Source organism: Rattus rattus, chromosome 3, assembly GCF_011064425.1.
Source record: "Rattus rattus isolate New Zealand chromosome 3, Rrattus_CSIRO_v1, whole genome shotgun sequence".
Lineage (NCBI taxonomy): Eukaryota > Metazoa > Chordata > Mammalia > Rodentia > Muridae > Rattus > Rattus rattus.
In genome coordinates, this window is record NC_046156.1 from 54473884 (window position 1) to 54498292 (window position 24409).

Below are 24409 nucleotides of genomic sequence, written 5' to 3' on the forward strand. Positions count from 1 at the left end.
AGTATGGCTGCACCGGGGTTAGGAAGTAAGGAGCACACCATTCACCTGGTAGACGAGGCTGGTTCTGTGGTCTGTCGCTGCAGCTTTGTGTGGCGCATGATGTGCTCTTTGACCGACATCTGCACCTCGGCTGGGATATCTGGGGAAGTATGGCTGATCTTTACAGCTGCCTCCAGGAAGCCCAGGGCACTGGGGTCCTTCAGCTTATCCGCCATGTTGCCTCTGGAGCTGGGGCTCTGGAGGATCTCTGAAGCAGGGTTAGCAGAAGAAGGGCTGGAGGCCTCCTTGTTCCTCCAGGGCATCCAGCACAGCTTCCAAAAGAGAAAGAAAAAAACTGCCACCAGGGCCACACCACACACAATAACTACCACGGCGAGGAGGCTGACAGAGGTGCCTGCCCTCAGCGTGAGGCAGGCAGGGCAGGACAGAGACACACAGAGGTGGGGATAAGCAGGGGAGGCATTGGAAGGAGGCACACCATGGAAGGGACAAAGACGAAAGAAGAGAGAAGAACGGTTATGAGCAAAGCTGCCAAGACACGGGAAGAAGAGTCGGCTTGGACCGTTGATGGTCCATTTTGTCAACTGTCTGCAGCCTGGCGTTCACCTCGGTCTGGTTGCTTTAGTATCACCCTGCCCCCACCTTTTACCATAGTGAGGAGCACTGGCAGCTTGCCCTACTGCTCCTGGCTTGTGCCCAGGGATGGGACAGTGATTTAAATGGGATTCTAAACAAACGTGCAGATTCCTGAAGTATTCATATTTGTATGCTGTTTGAATTTCTATTAGAGCGCTTACTGTGGCCAGATCTCTAGCAGGGTCTCACTTTTCCTTTCAACCCAGAGCCTTGCCCTGGTTAGGTGATCTCTCACTGAACTTTATCTCCAGCCCCCAACAGTGATCTTTGCACACAGCCCCACACAGCCTCTGAGGTAGGGGCAGGTGCTGGCAAACCCATGCTCCTTTTCTGAGGGAGCATGGAGTCTCATTCCAGGCTCCATCCTTGTTCATTCCTGGGACTTAGCAGGAATTCAATAAACACCCTGATTTCCTCCAGAGAGAGGAGTGCAGCCTCCCTTCCCTAAAAGCAGGCTGCTGACTTCTGTTTTCCTAGAGTTTTTTGCATGCTGTAGGCTCAGTGGTTTCTTGTATTAAGTTGGAATCTGATTACCAGGGTCTATATAGGTCAAAGTTAAGTACAAAATACAAATGATTCCCATCACTGTCTTCCATTCGGTGGCTCTTTGGAAGCCTTGCTGTAAATCTAGTATTTGTGAGCCATGTGCCCGGGTTGGAAGCAGGCACTTAAAGCCTTAACCCGCCCCTGCCCAGACCCAGGGGTGTCCATCATCTCAAGAGAGCTGTGTAGAATGTCTCCCTGTGTACAGAACTGGTAAGAAGACTCTTGTCCCACTTCCTCCTCTCAAAGGATATGAGTCTTTGAGCCTAAGGGAGAGGTGGAGAGGCTCTGAGCCAGAGGTTTGCTGGGCAGGGTTGTCACATGATCACTTGTGGAGGAGCCAGCCGAGGAACTTGGTTTGGCTAACATGGTGAATGAGAAGCTATGGAAGTCCCTAACTGTCACTTCCCTAGATGTCTGACTTTTGTGGAAGAGGCCAAGACTTGCTAGCTGGCCCTGGGCAGATGGGTGACTCCCTCGGCAGGGAGGTATCCTATCAGCTCAACCTCTCATTCTAGTATCTGCTAGTCCTGCAGACCTGGAGGCTGGAGCCTCTGGCCCAGCTGCCAATTGCTTTATGGATCTTAGGACTTGTAGAATTACCTAAGTACAAAGGTAAGGTTGTCCTTTGAGAGATGGCAACAGTAGCCTAGAGGCCACAGGTTAGTCAGGGCCCAGGAGTCCACCATCCTATTCTTTCTACTGCTGTGACCTGTTTGTCCCAGGTTAAACTCTAGACACCTATAGGTTCCGGTGGCCTTATGCTTTCATTCATGAACCTGCACATAAGCCATGAACCAGCACATAAGCAGGCACACATGAATGAATTACAATTCTTCCTTATGTAAGTTCAACCACGCCAGATTCCATTCAGAGCTAGGCTTGGCAAAATGCCTGGCTCCCACTAGGTACTTTTATTGTATCCAGATCTCGGGTAAAGCCAGCCCTACATCCTGAGGTTAAGAACCCCAGTCAACCTTTCAAGGAGCCACCACTACCTCTGGCTCCCTGTCCAGTCCTTGCCAGGATCAACAGCCAGGGGCCTCTCTGAAAAGGGGTGAAAAGGAAATTGTTTTCAAGTACCTTCCCACCACCTCTGCCCCTATTCAGCCCAACACAGAGACTTCAGAGCCGTTCTGTGGCTGAGAGTATTAGCTGTTAGCACTAAGTCTTCCCCAAGAGTAGTGGTTCTCAACCTGTGGGTAGCAACCCCTTCAGAACAGAGGCCACACATCAGATATCCCAAATATCAGGTATTTACATTACAATGCACAACAGTAGCAAAATTATAGTTATGAACTAACAATGAAAATCATTTATGGCTGGGGGTCACCACAGCACAAGGAACTGTACTAAAGGATCTTAGCATTAGGAAGGTTGAGAATTACTGCTCTGGAGAGTACCAACCAGATCTCCAGTGAGGAATGCATGTGCCCCAGGAGAAAAAAATTTGCAAGATATTATAATATTTATCATGTTATATAAATAGTCAAGACTTCATATACAGGTTGATAGTAATAAATGTTTTATTATTAGATTTAGTCAATTTATTCAACGTCATTATGTTCAATAGCAAAGTGTTTTTTATGTATTCAATCATGTAACCCTCTCTAATGAGACAGGTATTGACCTAGAGAATTAATAGATTGCCCAGGTCACACAGGGAGTGAGGTGGGCCCATCCTCATCCACACAGCTCAGCAATATCACTTTGGTAGAACATGTATATAACCTGGAGACAGATAAACGCACACTGGAAGTACTTAAATTCAGGATTTTTTCTGTTGTACAGTTATGGTCTAAATGTCCTGGAGGCTGTTTCTCCAAGCCCCTAACCTTTTCTGGGTGCATCAGAAAAGCTACAGCAGACATGAATGTCGGTATTCTAAGTGCCTGACCATTTCCGAACCCTTTGTATCTGTCCTTTGTTACCGCTGCTCTGGGCCCATTTCTGCACTGAGTCACTTTAAAACAAAAGGTATTTCTAGGGCCATGCTTCCCTTTGATCATACATTTTACTTGCTCTGGTAATAATTAGAATGTTAATGAGAAGGGAGGAGGTGAGGGGTTTTCAGAGAGTGCAGAGTGCATTTAAATGTTCAGCTTGAAAAAAAATGAATTCATAAATGAAATAAAGGCAGGGAAGGGACCAGGGGATTCATTTTTTTTTTCTTCATGTGCTTGCTATTCAATTGCTTCTCCATGTGACCTCCAGCTGCTGTTCCCTTGACACTATGCTTAGAGAAGGCAGAAGGCATGGATTATTGGGAACCAGGCCCTAGCACTCAATACTGGTTATGCAAGAACAGCAGGGCCATTCCATGCCTGGAGAATCTTCTCCCAGGACTAGGAGAGCCTGGTTTGTCACCTCGCAGGCAGACAATGCAAAGAGAATTAGATTCTGGACATCAAGAGTTCATCCATATGGACAGGAGGCATAAAGTGGTAAGGAAAAAAGCAAGAGAGGAATCAGAAAAGAGGAAGCAATAATCATAGAGGAATAATTAAAAATAACTCGGGGAGGGCTTGACCTCAGCCAGCCTTCACCACCATGTCGGTCATCTCTCTGTGGCTATGTCCCCCTGAGGTAACCGGCTCATGAAGATAAAATTGATTTTTGGCTCACAGTTTCAGACCCTTCCCTCTGTGCTCTCTCAGTCCCACTGTTTGGCTCATGGTCACACATCAGGAGATGTGGGGAAAACAAACCTTTTACGTCATAACCAGGAAGGAAGAGAGAGGAAGAGAAGGGCCAAGGGACTGGGGTCCTGATACCCCTATACGGACAAGATGCAAGACTTGTCAGTAGTCGTCATCTCTGGGAAGTTCCGCCCCCTCCCACTTTAGGAAACAAACTTGCAACGTGTGGGCCTTTGGGCAGACACTACAGATCCAAACTGAACTCTAGTGCCTGCTTGTAGGAGTCCGATTTGGGAAGCAGTAGCTGTCAAGCCACCTCTGAGAGAGGAACAATGTGGCTTCGGGAGATTACGAACTCAAGGGCATGGCCTGGAACAATGGCTTTAATCCTCACTGGGGAGCTGGACCTCACAAGGTATGAAGAAACACAGGCGGTATCTCGGGTGGGCACCAGGGTAGATGTCTGCAGAATACATGCCATCTATACTGCTTTCTAATGGCGCTTGCTACCTCACGGGATCACTATAAAAACCAGATAGGCTAGGACTAAACACAGTCCTGATGTGCAGAGAACGTCCCTCAAACATAAGCTGCTACTATCTCCCAGGGTTTGGGTTTTTTTGTGGTTTTGGTTTTGTTGTTGTTTTGTTTTTCTGTGATTAAGTATAGCTGTTTGCTGTGTACAACTAGGCCTCTGGGGTACAGAAGGGAGACCCTGGATCAGAGAGCGTGGCAGATCAAGTGGCAGAGTGGCCTCAGGCCCCTCTTCCCTCCTGGGACGTGAAGACCCCGCCCCCCAGAGATCATCAGGGTAGGCCTGCTTGGTCACCTTAAATAAGACTGTTTGGTAGGGTGATAGCCTGTGGCCCTCCTTTCTTATTCAGAAATGCTAAGTTATTAATTAGCACCCCAGGGCCTGCTTATCTTCCATGGTGACACTTCATTCTCTAGAGGCAGACTGGGCCCCCTCCTCCTCCCGGCATCCGTGGGGTTAGGATTCATCAGCAGCTCTGATCACTTGCTATTGTTCCGTTTTTTTCTAATGGGTTCCGATGTCAGGGAAATCCATTTTGTAACCATCACAGGCATTCTTGCTAACAGACTATAATTGAAAAGACAAACTGGAGAGAGGGTTAGCAAAGAAAGGACCAGCTCCCAGCTCACTCCAGTATCAGAGAAGCCTGGCCCAGGGCCTGGAGTTGCTGCTAGCCCCTCCAAACCACAGGTACCCATCGGGCTGTGTGCGTCCCTCACACCCTTTATTATGGAGACACAAATAAACCACAGCTCAGAAACCAGACAATAAGGGATGTAGAGGTCCAAAACCATGGAAGGAACAGCAGTTAGTCCAGAGAGGGAAGAGACTCCAGGCAGAACCATTCATATTAATATTAATGGTCGTATTTGCTGTTCATTTCTATGCGGCAAGCATTGTGCCTTTCTTTATATTATCTCATTTAATCTTTACAGCCTCCTGAAGAAATCCATTTCACTTCTCACAGATAAACAGTGTAGAGATGATAACTAAGTCACTTGTTCAAGGGTGCAGTGTGTTAAGCAGAAGAGCTGGGAGTTGAATGTGGGGCTCGCGGATACCAAAATCCCAGCTTTTAAACCAGGCATCTGCGGGAACTGGAGACGGGGCTGAGGCTCTGCAGACTCAGAGCTGCACCGGTGGAGTCAGGGAAATATTTCTTTCCTGGAATCTCAAGAAGGTGAGGGAGTTCTTCACTCTTTGATCTGATCTTTTAAACTTGGGCAGATCCCTGCAATTGGATTGTACCTAACCTCCACTCTGACTTTTCTTCTTCAAGTAGCAGTTGCTCCTGAAAAGTCCCGTCCAGTGATATCCCTGAGGAATACCTGTGTGTGTGTGTGTGTGTGTGTGAGAGAGAGAGAGAGAGAGAGAGAGAGAGAGAGAGAGAGAGAGAGAGAGCTTGTATTGGGAGAACAGTAGCTGGTCCTTACTGAGGCTAACAGACATGGTCCATTAATAATAAGCCGTGCTGTGGCTTGTAAATTTATTAGGAGAAGTGGGTGTAATTAAATTCAGAGTTGGGGGAGGGAGAGCAGAGGGCCATTGCTTCCTTTTCTTCTTTAGAGAGCCTAGCCGAGCTACCTACTGATGGGGATAATTAGCAGAGTCCAAACAGAGAAGGAATTAATGCTCCTGAAAAAAAAAATAAACCTATGATGAGGAGAGACAATGCTGGGCTAATTATGGCCTCACAAAGCTGTTTGACTGGGTGCCTGCTTCATTAGAGCAGTCAGACATAAAGCAGAAGCTAATGTAGAATACTATGGTGGACGGAGGTTAGGCACTAATTCAGCTGTCGTCATCATCATCATCATCATCATCATCATCATTGCAGATGGTCACCTTACCTTTCTACCCATGGTCCCCTCGAATGGGGAATTAAGGCTGGAGTGGTGAAGGGGAGACCCAGTCAGCCAGTCTCTCCCCAGTTTATAACTGCAACTCCTGAGGGGAGAGAGCTGTATGGGATTCCATGGGGGAGAAAGAGTTCAGTGCCCCAAAGAGAGAGCTGAGGGATGGGGTGTCATTTAAATCTGCGGTGTCTGGACTGGACGCCCAGCTGGCTCAGCTCTGACTCCGTGTCCTAAGAAGCTCAAAATTAGAGGCCGAACCCGCAGAGGTGATGCTGAGCTCAATCAGGTCTTCTTACCATGCTCAACCCAAGCCAAGGCCACCCGCAAAGAAGCCTGGCCTGATCCTGAGCCTTCAAGTCAGCCCTGATCATATCTCAGCCCCAGCTCGGTGGGCCAGGAAGACAGAGAAATGCTTGAGCATTAAGAACAGAAAACACAGTGTTTGCGCAGAGCTCGAAGGAAATGAAGCCCTCTAGAACAAGCCGCCCCGCCTGGTCCTCTCAGAGCCAGCAGGAGAGAACTTCCAGAGATATCTAGAATGGTCTTCAACTGCTAGGTGTTGGACTTTAAGACACTTGAAGTGCATTCTACATGCTTATTTGTACTTTGATACAAGAGAATTCTTATGAGTTTGAGGTCAGCCTGGGCTAGATGGCTGGATCCTGTCTCAAAAAAAAAAAATCAAGAAAGAATAAAAGTTAAGGCATGGAGAACCATCCCGCCTTAGGGTAGCTAGCACGTTTCTTCCATGAATGTAAACATAATGTCTATTCCTTCCATCTAGAAGGAGCCAGAGAGCATCTGATTCTACAGATGAAGAAATGGGACTTTGCTTTTAGAGAAGTGTACGCTTCATTTCCCATCACACACAGGAAGAAAAAAAGAAGAAGAAAAGAAAGAAACATTCTCTGGGGTGCAAAAGGCCAGCTTCAAAGCCAGGCGGTTGGATCACAGACCATCTCTGGCGTCATTAGTAAAGCTAACAAGCACCACATGCATGTTGAGCCATAGGCAGGCTGGGAGCCACCACTCCGGGCTGTGCACCAGGCACAGGTCAGCTTGGGTTCGCTTTCAGGCTCCTGCACATTCTAGAACACGATTAGATTTCTACTGCAACTTGGACTGCACAGAGAGTTCATTCACCTCCACAAGAAAAATGGCAGGAGAGGCCTGCTGGTGACCGTTTGCATGTATGGGCCTCTGGGGAGTAGTACATCAGGAAGAAAGCAGGCGTTTTATCCTTGGGGTTTTCAGAGAAGGGGGTGTGCTTTTAGTTGGGAGGTTTTAGCACAGATGTTTCCAAGTCAGAGTCCGATTCATGGAGATTTCTGATGCAGTTCCTTGCCCAGACCTGACCCGTGGGCAGGTTAATGCAAACGGTAGTGGAATCTGAGTTGGAGTTCGGGGTATCACTGGGAATCCCAGGAGCTAGAGGCGTAAGAGCCGCAGAAGGCGAGGAGAGGAGACGTGATGGGAAAGGAGCTGATCATACTCTCCCCGCGTGCATTACCTTTCTCATACAAGTACAGATGAAAAGATCTAACGTGGCTTTGCTTGGAGGATCGATCCTAGATGGAGTCTCTGGGGTGCAAGGAGCAGGCTGGGAGGTGGGAGGTCTGGCACCCTGGTTTGAACACCACATTCCTCTAGACATAGAGCTCACCTAAATCCCCAAAGTTCCAGAGCCATTTTCTTGTGGTGTGATCCAGTTCTCTGTCTACCTGCATCTCTCGTTCTACCTTGGCCCTAGGATTTCTTGGGGGTTGTGACGGATGCAGTAACCATGTGAAGGCTCCCCTGAGCCAGGATGGGTATACGACTCAATCACACTCTGAAGGCATCTGGTCGCCTGCCTCACTCTCCCCAGCCGGGCTGCTCAGGTTAAAGGAATCCTTCTGGAATCAGACTACCAGCATCTCCTGCCGACATGTACTCACAGCACACACACCCCACCCTAAACCACATTTCTTGCCTTGGACAGATAGTAGGGCAGAACTCCAAAGATGTGTGCTGGCCCTCCGTATTCTGAGCTGTCAGGCCCAGGGAGGAAGACTCCACTGCAGATGGAGCATTTGAGGAAGGGAGCTCAGGAATGGGGGAAGGTAGGGAGTGACTGTTTGACTTGAGGGAATTGCTGTCTTGGAAGCATCATGGTGTAGAAAGAGATACACCAGAGGACCCGCGTCTAATGTCAGTCTAATCTGCTCTGAGATTCCCGAAGAGGCAGAGCCAACTTTTATCACTGTCCCACTCTCAAAAGTTCTTTATGTCTAATCTTGGTCTCTTCTACTGCAGTCGTCAATTCATTGATTAAACAGTGTCAGAGACTGCCAGAGAGAGAGCAGCATCCCTAATGACTCCTACAGAAGAGGTGGGCTCCACTCACAGAAGGCTGGGTACAGCCTCCCCTACCCTCTCTATCTCCTCCCTCACAGCCTCTATTCCTAACCCAGAATCTCCCTCTATCGTTGACCTTTAACCTCAAATGGAAAAGGCGCTCTGGAATCTGAGGCCACTGGGAGCTCACCCGACCTGCACCTGCTACCGGGTACCACTCCTCTGGTCTCTGGCAACTTGTCCCTGGAGAGGTGCGGGAAGACCACGTATCTGACCTTAACGGCCCCCACCTCTCTCTCCCTCCCCAGCCATATGGAACCACGAAGCGACTCCCATTTAAGCTTAGGCCAAGAGCCACTAGGGTCCCGGTCGGGGTCTCGGTCGAGGACAAGGTGTGGTGAGTCTGCGGAGCCCCAAAGAACTCCAACGCCTGGGTCTCTGCAGGATCTCCCCACCCCCAACGCCGCATTCGCTCCGGGCCGCGGGCTGACCCTGGGCCCTTCCTTCCGAGGGGACACGACCCATACTTGCTCTGTCCCGTACCCTCCTAATTGCGGGACAAAGGATCCCGCTGCAGCAGGAGAGCTTGGCGGCAAAGACTGGTGCAGCAGGTACATACCCGGCCGGTCGGCTGCCACGCCGCGGACACTCCCGCGGCTCCCGCCGCCAGGGCGCGACACGCCACCCCTGTTGTCGCGACTCCCGCGAGACGTCGCGGCTGCACGCAGGACCCGGTCCCCGAGGGGCTCGGGCTCAGGACTCACCGGCTCCGGTGAGCTCGACTCGGCTCGGGCTGCCGCCTAGACTTGGCGGCCGCCGGGGCTGCGGCCGGCGCAGGGTCCGTGCGGCCGGGGCAGGAGGTTCCCGCCTGGCAAAGTCGGTGAGAGGCACCGGCTCAGTTGAACACCCGCCCGGAGTCCGAGTGAGTCAGAGAGAGACCGAGGAAGCGAGTTATAGGGGTGCCTGGGGGTGGGGGGTACGCCACGACACTCTTCCCACCCCGCCCCCCGCCCCCCGGCGAGACGCAGACAGCCACTCGCTGCTGAGAGACCTGGACACAAAGACCGCGTGCCAGCTGCAGACGCAAGTTTTTCCCATGCCCAGTGGTTCGACCAGCCGTCACCCAGTCACTGATGGTCCCTAGACCCTGGGCCGCCCCCACCCCCACCCCGGGAACACAGGCTTTCCTCCGTGCCCAGGACGTCTCCACTTCTCCCCGACCCTGGCCAATCGCTCCAGGGATGAGCCTAGAGACACAAGGGAAACTGAGGCCCCAAGGATGCCGCATCTCGGGGCTCTCGTAATTAGTGACCCGGGAGGAGAAGGGTTCTCGCCTCCCGGGTCCTCTTGGGATCTCTCCCTGCGGGCGGTAAGCCAGGGGACTGGCCCAGACTGGAACTCTGAGCTAGACTTCAAGGTTCTGGGGTGCTTGGGCTGGTGTCTTGGTCAGGGGAGGCCACCGAGATGAAAACCCAGGAGTGGAGGGGCCCTGGGTCTCCCGGTACCTGAGTCGGCCGCGCTTGGACTCTGCTCCGGGGGCTGCAGCTCGAAGCTCTGACAAGTCTCCACGTCCAGCCCGAGAGGGGGCGGCCGGGCCCGGCACAGAGAGGCCAGGACCGCGAGCGCCGCCTGGCACCGAGGCCCTCCGGCCCCCCAAACCCCGCTCATGCCCCGGATCCTCAGGCCTGCGGAGCAGTGACTCGAACTCTAGCCGCGGCCGGACCGGGGCGGGGCAAGGAGGCCCCCAAAAGACCCTCCCCGCGGCGGCCCCCTGAGGCTCGGCTCTGCTTTTAATCACTTCCCCGCAGGGTCCCCGCCCCTCACGTGGCATCCCGCGGCAGCTGGCAAGTCTGGCGCCTCACGGCCGCCCCCTCCACACTCAGGGACTTGCCTAAGTCCGGGCAGGTTCCAACCCCGCTGTCCCACACCTTGCAGTATCAATGCCAGTGGTGCCATCGCTGCGGGTGTGACCTTGGGCCTTTCTGGGGCTCAGTTTTCCTTTTTGTAAAGGAGGTGTAATGATTACTGGTGCTCTGTGAGCTTCCTGGGAATACATAGGTAGTGCTTGTGAAAACGTTGGGGAAACTGCCACATGCCACCCAAGTGGGCATCACAATAACAACATAAAAAGGGGCGGCCCGAATGTACGGCGGGAGGACCTTGTAAAGAGAGTTGACTGGAGAAGTTAGCCAGACTTTCCGGATCTCGGCTTCGGAGATATAAGACCCCAAGACCGCGGAGCGAGGGGAACTGTAAAGAAGACTTTCAGAGCCCCACAATCTTGCGGTCCGAGGCACCCTCACGTTGCTATGGTGACTGGAGGCAGCGGCCGTCTCTCTCCATGGCAACTGGAGGAGAAAGTTTCTGGCGAATAGGAGTGGGGAGCATTTCAGAAAGGGGTTCGGTTCCCACCAAACCCACCTCCATGCATCAGACCAAACCCAGAATAATTTATTTTTCTATGAGGCATATATAACAAGAGTCAAAAAGAAGGAAAACTAAATAGGAGGCTAGACTGTAAAAGGAGCTTCCCTCAATAACTGTGAAGTGAGACTCGGAAGCAGGGTGACTGTTAGTTTCGGGATGCTTCAACCAGGCCTGGAAATCTAGGAGCCATTGCTAATTGCCAGGAGAGTGAGCCCTGTCCTATCACAGGAAACTCCCACCCTCCACCTATCATCATTGTGTCGCCTTCCCGAAGTAGGATCTGGGAAAGAAACTTCAGCCTGAGCCCCTTCATCTGCAGCTACCGAGCTGGAGTGTGCAAGTGAAAGTGGTCTGGGAGAAGGGTCTTTCCTCCCAATACACGCTAATCGGAGGTACCCTCAGATGTGACTCAAGTTCCGAAGGGAGGAGATTCGGAGCGGCAGCTCCAGGCGATCACCATTCGCACCATCTGTACCAGCCTAATCCACTGGCCCTTATTGTTGCAAGCCCGAGACAGCCAGTGACCACAGTAGTAAGGGAAAGGCCTCAACCTGAGGGACCTCTGGCCTGGGCCCGGAGGCTTTCGGGCTCCCGATCAGCGCGTGTCCCTGTCCGCGGTGCTGAAGGTTCGGTTGGTACAATCAGCTCGTGCGCACTGTGTTAGGGGATAATGGGGACGGGCTATTAAAGCCGGTTCACAGCTTCCACCCGGGTCCCTAGAGCCTGCCATAGGGAAGTGTGGGATCTCGAGCGGGAAGGATTGAAGAAGGCTTGATCCACTACCCTTTTATAATCTGGACCACCTTCCAGCCAGTGGTGCTGGGTTGCTATTCCAACAACAGGTAAGCTTCTGCCTCTCCACTTGCCTTCCACCCACCTGAGGAACCCAGACGCCCGAAATCCTCCCCTCTATCGCCAATGTAGATCTCAGCCGGAGGAGAGATCGGAGTTCCGAGGCCCCAGGCAACACTCTCATTAGCAGCTTCCCAAGCGGGGGTTTTGTGTTTATGTAAAACACAAATGAGGAGCTGCTCTCTGCTGGTGTTTATGGCAACTCTCACTCCGCAGCGGTTTCTCCCTCCCCCTCTCGAGTTCCTGGGGACATTCGCAGAACAAAGCGCCTTGTTTTGCCCTTGCAGAGAATGAAAAAACACGGGACCACCTTTCCAAGGGCCCAGACCTGCGATGCAGGGAAATCAATATTTTGCTTACACCGAGTGGGGGAATTTACCTCTCCACGGAAGGCAAAGGAGCCGATTCGGAGCAGAGCAGGTGGCGGGAGCTGAGAATTAACAGATAATTTCTCATTGTTCCCGGATCCAACCTCCACACTCGGCAGGCAGCTCTGCGTCTCTGGCATTTCTCAACCTAACAGAGCGAAAGAGGTTCTGCCCTGACAGGGCTGCAGGAAGAAGCCTGAGCTCCAGACTCCTAGAACATTCGGAGTGCCAGAGAGTAACTGCGGGAAAGAGACAGAGACAATGACGAGAGACAGAAGAGACAGGCGCAAAGACTGTGGGTGTAGGAGACACAGAGAAACCAAGTCAGATACCTATAAAGGCACACATTCAGAAAGTGACATTAAGAAATTTTTTTTTCTTACACTAAACCAAGCTTCATCCTAGCTGTTCTCTTCCTGCCTTGCCATCAGCTGCTGATAATACTGTGGTGAGTTGCCAGTATCAAAAACAGAGGAAAACTCTCTTGTGTGTTTCAAAGACTCCTTGACCCACAAGTCCAACCCCCAAACACATCTAAAAGTATTCCCATATGAAGAAACCAGATTTAGTCTCCCAGGACACCACTCAAATGCCTGACCATTCAACTCTGGGGAGAAAGACCATTCTGGGTGCAGCTTTAGTCTTGGGGATGAGAGGAAGAGGAGCACAGAAAATATGGCCAAACGCCAAACAGGGATGTGGGTAATAGAAGGCCTGAGACAGTCACGGCCTCTCTGGACTTCAGCGTCCTTGCGAAAAGGAGCTCATCAAGGCTAGAAGCAGAGGATGGTTTTCCACACGCCCAACTCAAATCTACCTACCACTCTCCCACTGTGAGGTCCCCAGACCAGGCTGTTCCGAAGTACAGACTGGGACTAGAAAAGAGGCCTGAAGCAGAATGAGAGATCTGAAGCAGAAACCAAAGGTCTCCCACTCCTACGCCCTTGCCATGCTCACCCCACATAACTAAAGTGCACATTCCCCACCCCCACCCTCATGCTCTGCCCTGGGGCAGGCACCCACCCTACTCTGAACAGCAGTGTCTAGTTGAATTACTGGACAAGTAAAATAAATGAGGACCACTTAATTTTTTTTTAATTTGAATCTTGATAGGAAATTGCTAATGCTGTAGGCGGAAGAGTGAACTCTTTTGACGTGAACCGATGTGTCATATCATCTTCCCATCTCGGTGCAATTTCTAAATAGGGAGCCCTCTCCCCAGCCTCCCCCCCAACCCCCAGCCCTTCCAGAGAGGTAAAGGCGGCCTCTGACGCTCAGAGCTGGGTAGTCTGTTATGCAGGGAGAGGTAACTGGGAACAAGACACAAGAGAGCTCAGTGCTTTGTCAAGTACCTCAGAGCCACAGGGGATCTAACCCAGCTTTGAGGGTCCCCTCTGTTCTCTCTACCTCCCTTATGCCCTGCTTTCTGAGGTATCTCCCAGATCAGAGAGGGGTATCCAGGAGGTATGATGTCTAGAGGCTAACGTGTACTTGTTGGCCAGGCTAGTCCATGAAATCAGTCAAGGAAGAATTTAACTCATTCAACCCTCACAGTAGGGAGGACTGGTGGGCTCTAATAGTCCGTCTGGAAGGTGAGACCCATGCCCTCCAAGCACACCGTAGTGTTTCTCCCTTCTCCATGTTGAGAGAAGGAGGACTGTGAGGTTTCATATGTCCCTTTGAAAGGTCGTGATATCTTAAAACAGATTTTCTTACGTGTAAAGGGTATTTAGAAATTAATTATACAGAGGAATGGAAAGATTTAGCTTCAAGGGTCTTTGCACAGATCTGGGCTCTCTGAACTTAACCATTGCAGTTGCCTCCAGGACCCAGGTGCTGGCCTAGAGGAAAGTCAGTGTCAGTAAAAAATAACAGAGTTGGAATCTAGACTGGTCACCTTCTCCTCAAAACTTGCTTGACTGTTTCACTTCTAGTAGAACTGGAACTTTCCAGAGGCCCTCTTAGAGAGTCTCCGCTACACCTGGGATGTGTCTGTGCTCAGAGCCCAGCTTCTAGGAAAGAACCTAGATCAGATTTTTCTAAGATCACAACCTCAGTGTTGGGAATTCTCCCCAAGGAGACAGGAGAGAGTTTGTAATCTCAAGACTCTGGCTGTTCTACTAATGAAAGAAAACCAAATAAAGTGTCAAAAGTAATTAAAGTGACATGTTCGAAAAGGCCTGCCAAAGGACGTCTTAATCCTTGATTTTGATAGAGTTCAGACAGCAAGGTAAGGGCTCAAAGTCTCCCTTGGTGTAAAGGGGCCAGAGGCCCTGGAAAGAATAAAGCTGTTTACCAAATTTTAGCTTCCCTCTACACTGTGGGATAGCATTCATTTTTTTCTATCCAAGACTTCAGGACACATTTATGTTTCTGCTTTTTGCTGGAGTATAGTAACTGGCTGAGAAGTCACCTCTTTCCCTTACTAATACTTCATTTGTAAAATGAGAGGTGTTTAATACAACACTGTCACACAGCAGCCCTAAGAGTAAGGTCATCCACCAGAGAGCCCTGGGAGGGGGGGGGAGGGAGGGGGGGGGGAGAGAGAGAGAGGAGAGAGAGAGAGAGAGAGAGAGAGAGAGAGAGAGAGACACCCTGGATTTACAGTCAAGTAGTGACAGGACCAGACCCCACGCCCATGTCTTTAACATTATTTATCTGTGCCCTCTTGGGACTTACCAAGGTCCTCACTAACACCCAGTGTGCAGAAACCGAGACACAGTCCCGGGCTGTTCCCTGCACATGGCAACCTTCAAACACACCACGCTGTATGCAGATCCCTGAGCTCTGCTCCAGGTTGCTATCCTGAGGGAGTGCACCAGATTGCTATGGAGAGAGGTCACAGGTGAAATTGATTTAAAATGAGTTCTTTGACCTTTGAGCTGCACAAATGCCTATGCCTACATTGACCAGGAGACTTCTATGACATGATTCTTTGTAAACTTCCCTGCTCAGTTCTCCACTCTCAACCCTTCCATTTTGTCCAAGGTTCAGCTCTCTTCCTTGTTTCTCTGTGCCCTTCTACAGAACTTCAAATGGTAAGCAATATGGTTTTGTTTGTTAAGCCTTGGCTAACCTTCAACTGGATATGTAGCTGAAGATCATCTTCAACTCCTGATCCTCCTGCCTCCACTTCCCAAGGCTGAACTTACAGGCATATACCATGCCCAGTAGCAATACTATTACCAATAGTAGTACTGTGGGCTGGTGAGATGGCTCAGCCGGTAGATTCTTACTGAGAAGCCTAAAACATGAGCTTGATCCCTAAAACATGTGTGGTGGATCTCACATGTAAGAATGAACCTCCTGTAAGTTGTCCCCTGACCTCTACATGACCACTGTAGCACACTTGAACCATACACATACACATGAAATAAGTAAAATATAATGTAACATATATTTTACATATCACGTTAGTGTTATATACAGCACCAAATATTCACTGAGCCCCTAAGCAAGTCTAGACTGTATGTCCCTTGCTTTATATCAAAACAGCCCTATTAGCCAAAGCTTATAGATGTCAAGAAACAAGAGTGGAACCCAGTCTTGGTTGGAACACCTCACTCCAGAGCCCATACCCAAGGACCTCTCATTCTGTGTCTCTGACTTCCTCTCCTTGCTTCTACATGGGCATTTTAAACTCCCAGGGTTGAACACTCAGTGGCTCCCTAGTGTTTCCACCCCCCTTGCACACTCAGCCAGTCACTGGACCTTCTCAATCTCCCTTGGAAACCTTGCCTTTTCTGATTCTGCTAAGCGTCCTCACTACCTAGTCTAGGCACCTGGCACTTTTCCTCGGGCTCATGACAGATGCCACGAGATATCACAAGATCATGTCAACCTCTCTCAAAATTCCTCAAACTCCCGTGGTCCTTTGTGATAACCCCGGCTCTCTCACCAAGCCCCTCTAGACCTAGCCTACTTCCTTCTCTCCCTCCGTGCAGCTGCTCCTCTATACAATCTGGTGTCCTCCACAGGCTTCCTGGGCTGTGGTCTCAGAGGACCTATCCCTGTGTCTCCTCCCCCTGCCCTGCCCCACCTTGCATGCGTCTACGCTTCTTCAGCTGCTCTAGGCTCTGAACTTTGTAACCAATGAATGATACAATATTGGTGCAACCATGGGCAAGATACTAAGTCTCCCGATGCCACTGTTGTTTCATGAATGGGATGGAGAGGGTGGAGGTTGCTCCTCTTTCCTCAGTACTGAGAGGTTTCCATGAGTTGACATACAGGCCACGGGCTTCAGGAGCAAACTCAAGTGTCCACCTTTGTCTCCCCACTACACACACTGTGCTCCTTTGGTACGTCACTTAACAAGTCGTGCTGTTGACACCCCTAACCCTTAAATCAAGATTTCTCCGTCTCACAGTCTTCATAGCCTGAGTGGCGCACATCTGGTCCACATCCTTCAATTGCAGAGTGAGGGCGTGAGTGTAGGAAGACTACCAAAGCAGTTTCACAGGCCAAAACCAGGGCAGGCTTATTGGAAGGGAATTATTTTGTGCACTCTAAGTTGCCTTTTCTTGCCTTGTTTTGCAGGTGATTTGAGCTAGAAAGAATGAGGGAAACATTTTGGGCTTAAAGGTTTCAAGCCAAAACAAATGCTTTCTGGGAAAGAGGAAGCAACAGACTTCCTTGCCAAGACCCCAGACCCCGAGATATTTGATGCCCAGGCTCCCTCTGCTGCGGGGGAGGGCCCAACCTAGCCCTCCACTTCAGAGTAGTCCCCCAAAGGAAGCTGGAGGCACCTGTTTGGAACCTCTCAGCACACACTGAAGAATGCAGGGCTCAAACTTCTTTCCTTTCTGAGATAAAACTGCTCATTCTCTCGAGTGTCAAGCCATCGCTGTGAGGCAAGTACATGTCTGCTGGGGCAGCTGACTGTTTGCCAGGATAAATTTCTGATAATAACGCAAAGTCATTACTGTGCAATTAACGCTGCTAATGAGGAATGCAAAATTTCCTTCCCACTCCCCCAGCGCTCCCCCCCTTTTACCTCTCTGATCTTTTCCCTTTCTTCACACACATTCTTCTCAACCTCTTCCTTCCCAGACCTGGGGCTGAAGCGGGGAGAGAAAGCAGGAGGAGGGGCATACACAGGAGAGAGCTGTCATCCACTACATTTGACTCTCAGTCTTCCCACAGTAGCAAAGCGTCTGTGGGCCTGGGAGAGAGGCAGAGAACAGAGGCATGGGTGAAGGGAGCGTGTGGCCTTAGACACGAGCAATGGTGGTATTTTAAGGGGTCTCAGCAGTGATCCACCACCCAAGAGATCCTGTCTAGTGTAGTAACTGGGATTCCACCTCATCATGGAGGAGACAGCCAGACTCAAGGCCAAGTAGCTGTGCTGTGGGAAACTGATGCTGTGTTTGTTCTTAAGAACAGCCTCTGAGCTTGCCGGGAATATATTTTGTTTCTTTCTGAGTATTTACTTCACACACACACACACACACACACACACACACACACACACACACACACACACACACACAATTTTTCAGTCACATTCCTGAACATACTTGACAGATACCCTGAAGCTCTCCCTAGGGGTGGCTGGCTATCCAGCTTTCGGGGAAAGTGGAATCCCCAAGAGAGTGAAATGGGGCAAGATTAAAAATTCTGAGGCCATCACAGAGGTCTGTGTCTCTAAGGGGGCTATCTCAGGGTCAGCTGCTCTGGCAAGCAGGAAGCCAGGTGGTGGGTGGAGTCTACCAGAGTTCAGGGCAAGAAAGAAAGGAATGGCTCTCAGGGGAGATGTTTGGGAACTAGGCCCAGGATTCCAAGAACCCTTTGGGGGTGGAGAGGAGAGGAGAGAGAGAGGAGAGAGAGAGAGAGAGAGAGCGCAGCAGCAGGCATGGGGCTGGCTGCAGGCCACGGTGCAGAGCCCAGGGAGGCCACAGAGTCAGAGGGCCTGTCACCACACAGCAGGAGGTGGATTGGATGACCTGTTTGCCTCTGTCTAATTCTTTATATTCTTGGACACGAAAATTGCCAAAGCCCAATTGTTTCCTCACAGCTGTGCTCACCTGAGGCGGAGAGGGAGAATGGCAGGAGCCCTTCATTGTTCATCCGACTAAGATGCTAGAGCCAAACAGTGCCACAGAGGAAAGGGTCTGTTTCCACCAGACGCCATTCTAATTGCAACTGAGTTGAAGAGGGAGATGCTGGCCTGGGAAGCTCAGAGCTCCTGCACACAGCACTCTGCATCTGAATTGTGAGTGATTCTAGGGCAGTGCTTTTCTCGGGCTCCCTCAAACCCTGTCAGGGCCATTCCTTAGCCCAGATGATATTTCCACATGACCCTTCAGTCTAATGCCCTCTTCTTCCTCTTTTGACATCTTCTTTCCTCGTTTGGGTAACCTCCCCTAGAGTATGTTGTTTCTAATGTTGCAACTGTCCAGTACAAGGACCCGCAAAGGTGGCTGGGCACCAGTGCCTGTTACCTGGTAGGTACTCAGCCAGTTTCTTCCAGGTAGGTCAGCCAGGATAGGATTTCAAAGTGTGGTGTGGTGGCTTAGAGTCTAACTAACTCTTCCTTGCAGAGGCCACCAAGTATCTAAAGTCATGCACTGGCCTATTGTGCAGCAGTGCGGGGCATGGGGGTGGGGGCTGGGGTTGAGTCTGTGTGTGGGATATGGGGTGGGGACTGGGTGGGGGGACTGGGGTGAGGTGTGTGTGGGGCTGGGGTGGGGTCTGGGGGGGTCTAGGGTGGAGGCTAAGGTGGGGAGGCTGGGGTGGGGGGCTGGGGTGGGGGGGCTGGAGCAGGGGCTGGTATGGGGCTGGGGTGGGGGATTGGGGTGGGGGCTGGGGTGGGGGCTAGGGTGGGGACTGGAGTAGGGGCTGGTATAGGGGCTAGGGTGGGGATTGGGGTCGGGGGCTGTCTTTCTCTTTTATCTGGGATTCCTACTGTTGGTCATTTGAAGACCCTGGGCATATCTTGGAGCTTTTCCTCCAGAGCTCAGTTCCCCAGCTGGGCAGACACCCCCTGCCCATCTATATCTCCTTTCTGTGGCATCCTGGGTCTGGCCCTAGGGGCCTCCAGAGCACTTCCATGGTGTTGCTGCTCAGTGGACTCCATGTCTGGGAAGCATCTTCCCTGAACCAGAGGCTTCGGTTGCTTCCACTTGAGCCACTTTGGGGGTCCTGCAGCCACCTCCATGTTCTTCCCAGGGCAGCTGTTCTATTTCTCAGTTCCCCTACCCATGTGAAGACCAAAATCCTCTTCCTTGATTTTCCTCAGCATTGCATAGCAACTTGGCATTAGGCAAAGGATCTCCAGAACTGTAAGGAAGGTACTACCATTGCCGTAATTTCTGTCCAGAAAGACCAGGCTCCATGACTTCAGACCCCCCCTGGGTCCAGCCCCCAGTGAAGATGAGCCAATAGGGAGGCACTGGAGCTGAGTCCTCACCGTATCAACTGGACCACAGGAGAGGGCTCCTGGAGTTTGCTACAAGCTCTCCAGCCACAGCCAAGTGGTGCCCATGCTTACAAGGAAGACAAATGCTAAAGGCTCCTGGGGACCAGGCACAGCACTCAGTGCTCCAGGTACAGACCCAGAAAGTGAGGTACATACAAGTAGAGTCAGGTTCAACATAAAGCAAGCCAGGTCCCAGGAGACAATTGCCACAGACCCTGTGAGGGTGCAGAACTTGCCTTCAGGGGTGCTGGTGGGGCACTGTGTTGTGTGGCCACAGCTTGAATGACAGCAGAGGGTTCCAAACAAGGCTCATCACTTCCAGCTTCCTCCAAGTTTCAGAAGAGTTGAGCAAGCCACTCTTGACTTCTCCAACAAGACAATTCTAGTTGGCGAAGCATCCAGGGGTTAAGCATGTGGGTCTTGGAGCTGTTCAGAGACAGATCCAAATCCTGTCTGTTTGATTTATTCAATGTCTATAACCCATCTGAACCTCCATTTCCTGAACTGTAAGAAGAAGATTATATGAACACTTACTAGAACTGGGCTAATTCCTGGACAAGGTCTGGCATACATTAAGAGCTCAGTAAATGGTAGCAGTGTGATTATCACTTGGATTTGATTATGGTCTATTGAATGACCCCAAATTTAAGAGTGTGCCCTTGATAAAGTCTTCCGTTGTGGGGAACACCTTGCCTGCATTTGAATAGCAAAGACTGACAGCAGAAACTGCCCCATCTGTTCTAGGGGGAGGATCCAGCCTTCAGGTGGTGGCCCCTTTCCCTCTACACTGAGGTGGACACTAGTGGAGAATTGGAGAGGCGGCTGATGATTAAATTGAGCCTTTTAGACATGAATTATGGATCTATGACCTTTCCTGGCTTAATTGCTCCCACTGCTATGTGGCCTGGGCTCTGGCGTGAGGTCCCGGAGGGGGGCAAATTCTGCTCACAGCCAGCGAAGCCCAGAGCCTCAAGCTCCTGCTTTTATCTACTGTGGTTCGCACGGCTATTTCTGTGGTGGGCAAATTCTCTCACTGTGATGAAGGCCGTGCCCTAGTCTAGGAGCAGACCCCTTCTTGACTCTCATAATCCCTTTGGCCTTTACAGAGTCATCTTCTTAAGTTTACTGACATGGGCATCAGTTCAGTTTTTAAGGTTGAATCTGAGGGTTCTTAATGAAGCTGTCATACTAATAGATCTGTGGGTTCCCACTGAGCTGGTACATCGAGCACAGGGCACTGGGTGGAGGGTGACCCTCACAGCTTCATGAGGGGAAAGAACAAGTAGTTGGGTTTTGTTTGATAAATGTTTTCAGACATGCAAAAGCAAAGGACAAGAATAATAAAAGGAAACCCCCAGACCTATCGCCTACATTAAAATATATTGATATTCTAGTTTTGTTCGCCTCATACCCTTTATTTAAGTCTCTTCATTTTTAAAAGTCTTAAGGCAAATTCCAGACATTACATCAGCTTACCAGTCAATTCTTCTGCATATACTTCTGATATATGCATACGTATGTGCACATACACATATATATTTTGCATATATATGCAATCATCACCCCCAACAAAAACAACAAAATAATTCTCTAATTTTCAGTATATGATCAAGTTATGCTTGTGTCTTGTAAGTGTGTCTTGTAATAGTTGACATATTTTGATCCATAGTACAATGTGTGTGCATGCACGAGTATGTGCAGACACATGTGCGTGAGCATGTGAGCATGTAGATGTGGGTGTCCCTGCCTGTGCATGGAAAGGTCTGAGCAGGACATAAGCACCTTTCTCCACTGTTCTTTGCCCTATTGCTTTGACAGAGGGCCTCTCACTGAAAAGGCTAGGCTACTTTTGGCTAGGCTACTTTACCAGTGGACTCCTGAGAATTCTTCTGTCTCCGCCCTACAGTGCTGGAGTTACTGACACACACAGCCATGCCCAGCCATTTACACGAGTGTTGGGGACTTGAACTCTGGCCTTCATACTTGCAGAACAAGCGTTATTACCCACTGAGCTATCATCTCCATTTTAAGTAGTAGTGCTGACTTACTCCATCCGAAGCTGATGGTCCCCAATAGCATTACCTAGATAGCTGAATATTGCCAGTCAACCAGCCAGTGGAGGGGTAAAGATGGGTGCAGGCAGAACACCGGCCTTTAGGCTGGGTCTTATTATCCTTATAAAACTTGGCTTTGGACTCTGCCCAAATATAAATGCTGCCCCGTCTCACAAGTTGTAGCCATCTGTTCCTTGAGTGGACTTGAGTCCCTCTTCTGAGCTGAAAGTTGAAGGAACAGATAAGGAAAAGCTGGAGGCTATAGGAACTTGCTGTCTGATACTGTGACCATCTGGTGTCTTGAGGCCATCGTCAAATGTGTACTAAGAAGAGTAGGCTAGAGAAGGGAGCTAGTGTCCACAGAACTCGGGGAAGGCTTTAGGAATGGTGACATGTTGAGGCTGGAGAGATGACTTCAAGAGCAGGAGTGTTTACTCTGCAAGCTTAAGGACCTGCATTTGAATTCATAGCACCCACATACAACCGCATTCATGACTGTGTTCCTGTAACCCCAGCATTGAAGTAGGGGTGAGGGAGGTGGTGGAGCTGCGTGGATACCTAGAATTCATTGGCCAGCCAGATGAAAACGGTGACTTTCTGGTTCACTGAGAGGCTTTGTCTAAAAGTAATAAGATAGAGAGCAACAGAGCAAGATGACATTGGGCATCTTGTTCTGACCTCGGCAGGCATATGGCACCTGTACATGCACATGCACAGATTGTGTGCATGTGTACACACACACACACACACACACACACACACACACACACACAAAGAGGGCACAAAGGCACAAAGAGGGAGAGGGGGGGGATTTTTGGAAAAAAGGAAAAAGTTGCTGGACTCTGTATGTGTCGAGGTCCCTGAGAGAGTCATATTTCCATATTCTAAGGATCCAACACGGAGACCAAAGTGAGATCAAATATCTGTTTTATTATGGGTGAAGCTGGAAAGGAGAACGCAGCTTAGATCCAAGGCCCACAGGGACTCCAAGCTCCTCATCATGGAAGCCTGTAATTAACTGAGACAGGACACAGAGCGGATGTGGACAAGAACCATGAGACAAAACCACACAGTTAGGACATTGCTGTCAACAGGCCACCGCGTACTAGAGAGGGCTCTGGGGAGGGATTCTGAGAAGTCTGACGTAGATCAGATGGCCTGCTGTGAGCAGTTGCAGTTGGCTTCAGGAAACCTTACATCTGGAGGAGAGGATGCTTCCTGTCTGTCCATGGCCTCCATGGCCTCCCGCAAGGCCCAGCTACATCATCCCCACATGGCTGTTCGTCTGGAAGTCTTCCCTTCCTTCTCCTTCTCAGTATTGACCTCTGTAGCTCACACGCACACCTGATTCTGCTTCTCACCCCCACCCGCTCAAACGCCTGCCACCAGTCCTTAGGCCTTTGCATAGCCTCCCCCCCATCACAGACATTCCCAACACTGGTATTAAGTCAATGCTTGAGTTCCTGAACGTCTGTCTGTCTCTTTTCAACACAACAGCACTGCTTACGTGCTTATTCTTGGCAAAGGCCTGTTTCTCCAATGAACACATTCAGCTAATGACTGAATCCCAACTCAACATGGGATACATACTAGTGAGTGAACCCAGACGCCCGGGCCCCAGAGGCATAAGGTAATAGACCAGAAGGAGGATGAGCCGGTGTCAGGCAATCACAAATGTCAGGGTGAAAAACTGAGCTTGAGAACAAAGATGGAGAAGCCTTTGAGGGCACAATGTTCAGAAAACATTTATGAAGAGATGACGTTTGACCGGAACAAAATTAGGGAGTGAGAGGCATTTTATAACCAGGACAAGGAATTCCAGACAGTGAGAAAAAAACCAAGTACATTGGGCACAGTGTACTTAAATATTCAAGGAGCATCAAGAAGGTCAGTGGGCCTGGAGCCCAATGAAAGAAAGAAAAAAGGGGCCATGAGATGGCTCAGTGGGTAAAGGTGCTTGCCACCAAGCCTGACGGCCTGAGTTAGATCCCTGGAACCTGTGTGTTGGAAAAAGAGAGCCAACTACCAAGAGTTGTTCTCTGACCTCCATGCACGTGCTCTTGTGGTACATACACGGTCTTGCACGTGCACACACACATACAAACACACATATACACTAAATAATGGGAAAAGGGAGAGGAGGCAAGGTTGGAAGGATTGGGAATACATCCCATAGGGGAGTATTTGTCCCGTGAAAGGGTGCGCGCTCAGTGTCTGTTACTGCAAAAGTTCATGAGCACCTGCGTGGATGAATGAACAGGAGGCAAAATCAGGGAGGGAGGCCATTCTGTTCAATATAACTAGACACATGTTGCTATTTAAATTTTAACTAATTAGAATGGACCGAATTTTAACATCTCAGGTGGCTTAGCTCTGAAGAGCACTGGGTTCGGTTCTCACCATTCACACGGTGTGGCTCACAACCACCTGTAACTCCAGAACGGATTTAATACCTTCTTCTGGTCCTTCTTCTGAACATACAGACGGTTAGGCACAAGCACATACAGAAAATAAAATACAAAAGCCTTTTTAAAATGGGGCGGGGGTGGGGAGATGACTCAGTAGGTCAAGGTGTCCAGCGCCAAGCTGGTGGGAAGAGAGAGAACTAGTTCTTGCGAGTTGTCCTCTCACCTTCACGTACCAAGGCACGGGTGTGTGTTCGCACACTCACAGAAGGCAAATATACAAATCTGTTTTAATTCGAATTCAGTTTCTTAGTTGCTGTAGCCTTACCGGAAGTGT

General features: G+C 50.2%; 1 protein-coding gene across 1 annotated transcript in view; it reads right to left on the bottom strand.

Annotated features, from left to right (window-relative positions):
• The window catches only part of Syt6 (synaptotagmin 6), a 56798-nt gene extending 46542 nt beyond the window's left edge, over positions 1 to 10256 (bottom strand). The window contains exons 1-2 of the mRNA XM_032897599.1: positions 10052 to 10256; positions 46 to 394 (exon numbers count right to left, since the gene is read on the bottom strand). Coding sequence (XP_032753490.1) covers positions 46 to 394; positions 10052 to 10214 — 512 coding nt within the window. The 5' untranslated portion in view covers positions 10215 to 10256. The remainder of the gene's footprint in view (positions 1 to 45; positions 395 to 10051) is intronic.
• Positions 10257 to 24409: the final 14153 nt, after the last annotated feature.